Genomic DNA, 8964 nt, shown 5'->3' on the forward strand with positions numbered 1-8964 from the left:
GACGTGTTTGGCTGGGTAGAGCTGTTCCCCACCCCCTCTTCTCCTGGATCCCAGATCTCAGATCCCCGCAGCACCTTCCCTCTTCCCACAGTCCCGTCAGCCAGGCCTCGGCGCCCTCCAGCTGGGAGCCCAGCTGGGCAAAGTCCCGGTGCAGAGTTGCTAAGGCGCCTTTTAATTCGGTTACCTCCAGCGCCCAAACTTGCCGCTGCAGGGCTCGGCCGAGCCGGCCCGGTGTGCTTGGAACCTGTCGGCTGCTAACCGTTTTCGTGTCCCGATCGCTTTCTCTTCGCTTCCTTGGGCCAGCGTAGGCGGCGTGTAGCTCATCGCCAGCCGTTGTGGCAGCAGCGGCGGAGACAGCCGGGGGCTATCCCGGTGCACAAACCTTCCCGGCCTTGTATCACCGCCGGCGGAGTCTCCATTCTTTCCTATTACGTCTCTGGCTCCTTCGCTTCCCACACTCGCCTGGCCTCCGTCCTGCGATGGTTTGGGGTTTATTGCAGGGGGAGCAACAGAAATTTCGGCCTCAGGCGTCTAGTCAAATTATTGTTTATTATTATTATCATCATCATCATCATCATTATTGCTGTAACAATCATTTAGACTAAATAAAGCCAGGGCCCACCCAGCTAACCCCCGCCAACGTTTTTATTTCATTCTCTTCTCTATCTATTAATAACAAACTCAACTGACGCCTGTTAATTAATTCCCCCTTCAGCCAGGGCTGCTCCGAAGCTAATTTTGGTTAAATCATCAGAGGATAATGGTAATAATAATAAAGGGATTGGGTCAGCCTGGTCAATTGAACTCCAGTTCTCCTTGGAAGGACCTGCTGCTTTGCAGACCCATGTGCATTTCCAGAAACAGATTCTTCCCAGAAACCAATCGGAACTCACGACTACACCGGCTTTCTTTTGAGTATAAATCTGTACCGTTAAGAATGGGATTTATGTGTGGGAGGGACTTCCTTCACCTTCACTCCTTTCATTTTACTTTCCTAATTTTAGTTTTCTTTGGAGTTGATCAGCTAGGCTGAATGAGATTTAAGTTTTCAAAACACACGTGACAGAAGAGAGAATCAGTCTGGAGGTTTTATAAAAAGTGGTGGTGAGGGATTTGGACAGAAAGGGGGAAAAAAGAAGCCCGAAGCTTTAGAACAAATACACAAAATCCTATCACACTTTTAGGCTTTAGTTTCCTGGAACATTTTTAAAAGGCTGTATTTAAATAGTGATTGTATTTTTATTTTTGCTTCAAAGAACCCCAGTAACAGGAGTACCCTCTGTTTCCAACCCAGAGAATAATATTGTTCAAATTGCTCTTTGTATTTTTTTTCTCCAAAACATTTTTCTCTTTTAGAAAGCATGTTTTCCAGCTAAGTAGCAAAGTCCGGCAGTTGCACAATTTAGTTTTTTTCCCCTTATTTTCTTTTGGAGAAATCAAAGAAAACAGACTTTCAAGAAAAAGGTGGGGAAAATTGTCTGATGATTTAAAAAGAGGGGTGGGGAGAGAGACCTGGGCCAAATGGTCACAGCTCCAAAGGGCCCTGTCTGGGAAACTGAAACAATCCTGTTCCATTTGGAGGCTCCGCAGGGGCCGCTGGCCACTGGTCCTAGGCCTGATTGAGCAATGACAAAAACTGGAGGTGGTGGTACCTGCAACAGGATCATGGATGGCAAGAACTCAGTTATGCTGGCTCTTGGGATTAAAATCTTCAAGGATTTTCTAGGTCAGGCTGTTGTCCTCTTTGTGAAGGGCAGGGTGGGAAGAATATGGTATCTCACAGAGGGTTCCCTGCTCAACTTGCTTCTTACTCTGGTCTTTGTCGGAGATCCCTTGGTTTCCTCTGGACTAGACTTTGCCTAAGTGAAAGGATATAGATGGAGGTAAGGCAGAAGGCAGAGAGGCCTCTCAGCTCCAAGGAAGGCATTCATGAGCTTTTTGGAGTCTGCTAATGCCCCATTTCTAGAGCCACTCTATCTCAGAGTTGGGGGAGGCTGGGGGGGAGGGAGGAAGGGAGAGAGAGAGAGTGAGAGAGAGAGAGAGAGAGAGAGAGAGAGAGGAGGAGAGGTCAGGGGCTAGTGCACAGGCAGGAGAGAAGCAAGAGCCCATGTAGCAGTAGGATTCTACTTCTTGGCACTCCCTAAAGGAGTATAATCTTGATTTTTTAAGTGGAAATGAAAAATAGTGGAATTTATTTTTTAAATTTAAAGTGCTGATATACGGAAAAACCTATTTCAGGTCAGAGACATGCCTCAGCATCTGCTTTGGAGATGTTGAGAAGGGGAGAAGAAAAAAAAAACCCTATTGATGTCAGTTCCCTTTTCAGTTCCTAAGATGGATTCGAGCCCCAGTCCTCTTCTCCCCCTTGTGTCTCTTCTCTCCCCCCCGCAGGTCAGCCGCTTGCAACAGTCCCGGGAGGAGGGGGGCAGAAAGGGGAGGGGGGGTCCGGCGCGTCACGAGACCCCCGGGGGTGCCAATGTCCGGTCGTGAGGGTATCAGGCCCTTGCAAGTTGCCATCCACTGCCCGGGCCTCGCCCAGCGATGCAGAAAGCCACCTACTACGACAACGCCGCGGCTGCGCTCTTCGGAGGCTACTCCTCGTACTCTGGCAGCAATGGCTTCGGCTACGACGGGCCCCCCCAACCCCCCTTTCAGGCCGCCACGCACCTGGAGGGTGACTACCAGCGCTCAGCGTGTTCTCTTCAGTCCCTGGGCAACGCCGCCCCACATGCCAAGAGCAAGGAGCTCAACGGCAGCTGCATGAGGCCCGGCCTGGCCCCTGAGCCCCTGCCCGCCCCTCCGGGCTCACCCCCACCCAGCGCCGCACCTACCAGTACCACTAGCAACAGCAATAATGGGGGCGGGCCCAGCAAAAGCGGCCCCCCCAAGTGCGGTCCCGGCTCCAACTCCACCCTCACCAAACAGATATTCCCCTGGATGAAAGAGTCAAGGCAAACGTCCAAGCTGAAAAACAGCTCCCCCGGCACAGGTACCAGCTCTCTACCTTCCTCGTCATCAGCTTTTGTCAGGTCCAGGAATGTCACTGTTATTCTAGCACCCAGCCCCTAGGCGCCCACGAGACGGCCTGGGAACAATATTAGGTCGCAGGCCGTGCATTTTTGGTATCCCCCACCTGATGACCCCTGACCCTGCCAACATCCTGTCCCTTCAGCTAACCTTCACCGGGCTCTGAGAGCTCTGGGAGGTGGGGCGCTTGGCCTCAGAACTCTTCCCTAGGCCGCAAAGCCAAGAGGCACTGCCAGGAGTCGTCAATGATTATTATTAAGTATGATTACTGTGGGTATTAATCACAATCGCTCTGGCGGCCCAGATTCCCGGCCTCCAGGCACCGCTGTCTCTTCACACCATACTTCGGGGGTCTGCCCATGAGTGCCCGTCCAGTTTCCCTACAGGTTCTCCCCAGTCACCCATCCTGTCCAAAAGACAGAGGGAGGGGATGTGTTCCCCAGACCAGGAATTGGGAATAAGGGGGAGAAAGCCCGCACACAAAAATCCAGTCCTAAATAAATGGCCATGCAGCTCTGTCTGCGTGACATGATCAAATTTTCATAAGCTGGGGCAGTGAGAGGAGAACAGGTCTCTTAATAAATGCCACTATTATAGAGTGTCCGCTAATGCGACGGGCGGTGTGTGTGGGGGGGGCAGGAGGAGGCGGGGACGCGAAGGGGAGGGCGGCGGGGGCTCTGAGTCCAGGCCTAGATTTATTAAGAAACGATGCATTCAATTTCGGCGTGTTCAGTAATTATCTTTTATTTCATTTTCTCCCCTTCCCACCCCTCCTCCTCGGATCCAGCAGAAGGCTGTGGTGGCGGCGGCGGTGGCGGCGGCGGCGGCAGTAGTGGAGGCAGTGGGGGCGGCGGCGGCGGCGGGGGAGGGGACAAGAGCCCCCCGGGGTCGGCGGCGTCCAAGCGGGCGCGGACCGCGTACACCAGCGCGCAGCTGGTGGAGCTGGAAAAGGAGTTCCACTTCAACCGCTACCTGTGCCGGCCGCGCCGCGTGGAGATGGCCAATCTGCTGAACCTCAGCGAGCGACAGATCAAGATCTGGTTCCAGAACCGGCGCATGAAGTACAAGAAGGACCAAAAGGCCAAGGGCCTGGCCTCGTCGTCTGGGGGCCCGTCTCCAGCCGGCAGCCCCCCGCAGCCCATGCAGTCCACCGCTGGCTTCATGAACGCCTTACACTCCATGACCCCCAGCTATGAGAGCCCGTCCCCGCCCGCCTTCGGCAAAGCCCACCAGAATGCCTACACGCTGCCCTCCAACTACCAGCCCCCTCTCAAGGGCTGTGGCGCCCCGCAGAAGTATCCCCCGACCCCGGCGCCCGATTACGAGTCCCACGTTCTCCAAGCCAACGGGGGCGCCTACGGGACGCCCACCATGCAGGGCAGCCCAGTGTATGTGGGCGGGGGCGGCTACGCGGATCCGCTGCCGCCCCCTGCCGGCCCCTCCCTCTATGGCCTCAACCACCTTTCCCACCATCCCTCTGGGAACCTGGACTATAACGGGGCGCCCCCTATGGCCCCCAACCAGCATCATGGACCATGCGACCCCCATCCCACCTACACAGACCTCTCCTCTCACCACGCGCCTCCTCCTCAGGGTAGAATCCAAGAAGCTCCCAAATTAACACACCTGTGATGGGAGAGGAAGGGCGGAGGGGCGAGGTCAAGGGCAAGAGGGGGGCTGTGGAGCTCAGAGGGGCGGCCTGGAGGTCTGAAAGAGGGGTTAGGGAAGTAGTTGCTAGGCTCCCAGGACAAGGGACTTGGAGCTCCTTCCCTGCTCCCTGGCTTGAGGGGTTGTTTTAAAGTCCTTCATTCCTTGTTCCATCTGCCTGCCAACCCATCGGAAAGGAAAGGAATCCACGGCAGATTGGAGATGACCCCTTCAACCCCAGGCTCCAGCACTACCAAGTTGGAATTCCATGCTGGAGAGGGAGTGTGGTAGAAGAAGTTGAGATAGGAAAACAAGGCAGAGAAGCACATTTTTAAAAAGTTAAAAAACAAAAACAAGCAGACAAGATGGCTAGGCCATGACCAACCAACCCACTTACCTTCCACCTCTGTGGATAATTCCCCCAGATCTTGATTTCCCCCCTCTCTTTCTCCTTAAGAAAATAATAAGACACATTTAAGCCCAAGGACAGAAAGCACGTTCTCCTCCCACTTCCCTGAAACCTCAAATTTCCTTCCATCTATTTGAGGTTTCTTGGGGTATGCCCTCCGTTTCTAGCCCCATGATTTTCTGCTCTAGGACTTTCGTATCTATACCCCTTCTCCATCAGTTACAATTTTTAGAGGGCTCAGGGATGGTGAGAGATCCTGAAAGTCAGAGCTGCCTATAGTATAAATATATATATTTTTTCTTTTTAGGAAAAGTTAGGAGGCTAAGGCAGGCAAGGACTGAACATTTGCCTGTTCCACAGCCTCTCCTCTCAGCTCCAGGTCCATCCCCCTCTCTCCACAGAAAACAATCGGCCACATAAGGTTCTCCACTTTACTTTTCTTCTGTTGCTCTCTTACTTAACGTGAAAACAGGGTATATTTGAACAAACTGTCTGTCCCAGGCAGGGGCTGCAGCTTGGCCTGTGTGCTTTGCTCAACCTCCTGACAGGACACTTTTGTTGCACTTAGAGTTTACATTTTAATGGATATAAAAACAACTGTGAGAGATGCCTAGGCCTGCAGAAGTCCAGCATCGCTCAAAAAAGTGTGTGTTCTAGTGAACATTTTCATATATATTTATTGGTTATAGCCTGTTAAAATATTTTCTTTTTGTATTATTTATCCCCCCCTACCTTCTGTATTTATATGAGGAAAAAAGGAAAAATTGTACTTTTTTAGTATTTACTTGTTATAAGGGACATTGTGTTTTCTGTCATGTAAAACCAGCTATTTTAGTTTTTATCGTACTCTAGGAAAGAGCTGTAGATTTATGTTAAACTCGTACTTATGAGCAATTGTAATTAGTTCTAAAAGGCATGAACTCAGCTCCTAATCGTCACTGTATAGTCTTGAATTTGTAGAGTTAGAGTTAATTCCCTCTTGGAACTTTCTTTGTTCTTCTGTAGTTACTTTTTTTCCTTAAAAGAGTTGTCTGTCAAACAATTCTTGAATAAACTTTCTGTTATCAATTTTATCTTGTCCTGGTGGTCCAATTTAGATAGCAGAGCAAGGCTTCTGACTGCCAAATTTCCCCCATGGGAAGAAGGACATTGAAGATCCTTTCCTAGTCCACTGCTCAGGATCCTATCTCCCCCTTGAAATTTTTCAGGTTTAAATATAGTTTTTCTCACTCATAAGAACCCGGAACACATTCTGTCAACTTCTTTAGCTAAGGTTAAGTAACAAGTTGTGGAAGAAAGGGGGCTCTTGGGTGCTCTCTGTGGGTCTTTTTGTTTAACCTCTTTGCCTCTCAGTTTTTCTCATCCATTGACCTTTTGTCTGCTCCCCCCTTTGGCCGCAATCTCTCTTCAATCCCTCCCCCCACCCCCAGGAAAAAAAAAATCTGGCCGATTACTGCTTCTTCCACAGAACCTAAACTTCACAGTCGTCTTCCGGAGCTACAAAGAAGTCATCACGTGACCCGAAGCCCAACAACCATTGGGTCTAAAATGAAAACAAAGGAAAATGATTAATCTAAAAAAAAAAAAAAAAAAAAAAAACCTGAGGCCTAGACTTCTCAGGTCAAACCTTAAAACTAAAGTGAAATTAAATCACTAAATAAAACTTGGGGCAGAGGGAGAGGGGACAAATCCTCTTGCCAGGGAAAGAGGAAAAGAAGGTGGAAGAAGCTGTTGGATCCAAGCGTAAATAAAATGGTCCCCAGGCTAATGTGCGGCTGTTTCCAGGATCCTTGGGAAAACTTCATTTCTTAGTCGGGGTTCCATAAAAGTTTTATCACACTGGAGCGAGGATAGAGAGGGTCTGTCAAAGATGAAATGTCACCGCCGCGTCGCTGGAGCCGATAAGAGCGAGGAGACAGGGTGGCTGAAATATGGAGCTAATTCGTTGAAAGAGAAGCGATGCTTGCTTGCTGAAGAGTTGCATAATTCTAATTGTAAGCGATGCGCCCGCATTGCTTAATTAGGAGCATATATTTGGTGGTAGTGGTGGTTGTGGGGGTGAGAATCATTCCAGGCCCTCAGCCTTAAAGCAGGGCTGATTTTCATTTTTATGTTGCATCCTGGCAGTCCAAGGTTAGTAATTACAGTCTTTATGCAACAATAAATAACAATAAAAAAGCAACCTGAATTCCACATCCCCCCCCCCCCCAAGTAGGATTTTAACTGGACGGCTCATCCAGGCAGCAAGCAATTTAGCATTGGGTCAGGCTATAATTTAAAGGCAGAAGAGCGTGCAAAGTTTGATTGGGATCAAATAACGCTCAAGGGTCTTTCTTTCTCTCTGTCTTCCTCTTCTCTGAATAACATGTTCTGAATGATGTAACTAGATGAAACGCCATGTTTGCCTCTGGGGGTGGGGTGGATTGCTTATTTTGCTAGCCAGAGAGAAAAGCAGGCCAAGAGAGAGAATTTAACTAGAGTATGAAAAAGCAGAGCTTTGGTTTGAAGCTGGGATGGTAAATAAGAAGGACCTGGCTTAGTGTCCCCTATCCTTCTGTTTTCAAGATTCCGGTGGCTCAGCTAAAACAGTCAAAGACATGGGTAAAATATCTTTGCTTTACCATTCAGCATGCAGGGGAGTGGGGGAGGGATGTCTCCCAGAAGGAGGGCTCTCTTGGCCCCTTTTAACACCCAAGTTTTCCGTTGTTCACTAATCTGGCCATAAAATCTGTCATCGAGGGTTAGAGAGTTGTATTTCCTGCTCAGGGACAGTCTTGGCCTGGGTTGCCTAGGGAAGCCCTGAGTCCTGCAGCCAGCTAGAGGGGCTGTTAGAAAACCTGCAGTGATGCCCAAGGGGCTGACCAGAGAGTGAATCCTTTCTCAGGCCTTGCTGCACAGCTACTGTTTGGATTTTTCCCGGCCTACCCTTATCCACATCTCCAAATGGCAAAATGGTTTTCTTTGGTGCTGAATTGCACACCACCCTCTCTGCCCAGTTGGCCTAGTTCAGAGCAGCTCTCCATGTTCTGAGAGCTCTACAGTCTGTCTCTGCAGCCCCCACCTTCAGCTCCCCCCTTTCCAACCTTCTCTTCTCCACCCCCACCCTTCTACTCAGACTTCTGGGCCCTTCTTTTTAAATACTCACCACCTCCCACGCGGATGTTACATTGACAAAGTTTCTAGCTCCAGCTCCCAGCTGAGTTGCCATTTCTCTGCTAACCAGCCTTCTCCTTAGGGCTGGGTTGCAGTGAACCAGTAGGGGGAGGGGAGGCCAGAGTCGTGGGAGTTCTCCAGGCAAACTTTCCACCCAACTCAGCGCCTTCCCTCTGTCCCCATTTCCCATCTGTTTCCTGGCTCTCCCAGAATCACCTTTCTCTATTGCCACCCCCTCCCCTCAGGCCTTTTTAAGGGATGTGGAATTTCGGCTGTTCCCTCTGCTTTCCCAAAGAGACAAATTCTTTGATGCAATCGGAGGGAGCTGTCAGGGGGCTAAGATTGATCGCCTCATCTCCTCTTGGTCCCTCTGACCCACTCATTTAAAAATCTTCCCCCAGATCGACTTTTCATTTTCTGCTTTGAGGCCTAGTTTCCCACCAACTGCTTGTGGCTCTTGTACCTCCTTCCTCTAGTAAATTGTAGCATTCTCTAAAGTTCAGACTATCTTGGTCCCCTCTAAATAAATAAATAAATAAATAAATAAAGTCCCACTCCAGGGGCCAGAATCATCTCAGTGGTCATATTTCCACTCCCTCCATCTTCAAGAACTCCATCTTTCTTGCCTAGATTTTTTTTTTTTTCTTATGCTAGCACATGGCAAAAGTGGAAAGGAAAGTCTTTTTGTTCCACTAGGGACTGCTACCCCTCCCCCCCATAGGCAATGA

At 49.9% G+C, this 8964-nt stretch overlaps 1 protein-coding gene across 1 annotated transcript; it reads left to right on the plus strand.

Moving 5' to 3' along the window:
- Nucleotides 1-2044: 2044 nt before the first annotated feature.
- Hoxb3 (homeobox B3) lies at nt 2045-6156 on the plus strand. The gene is made up of 2 exons (XM_071603935.1): nt 2045-2989; nt 3815-6156. The coding sequence occupies exons 1-2, from the start codon at nt 2542-2544 to the stop codon at nt 4657-4659; spliced, it is 1293 nt and encodes a 430-aa protein (XP_071460036.1). The 5' UTR covers nt 2045-2541; the 3' UTR covers nt 4660-6156.
- Nucleotides 6157-8964: the final 2808 nt, after the last annotated feature.

This window comes from Marmota flaviventris, chromosome 17 (genome assembly GCF_047511675.1).
Source record: "Marmota flaviventris isolate mMarFla1 chromosome 17, mMarFla1.hap1, whole genome shotgun sequence".
NCBI lineage: Eukaryota > Metazoa > Chordata > Mammalia > Rodentia > Sciuridae > Marmota > Marmota flaviventris.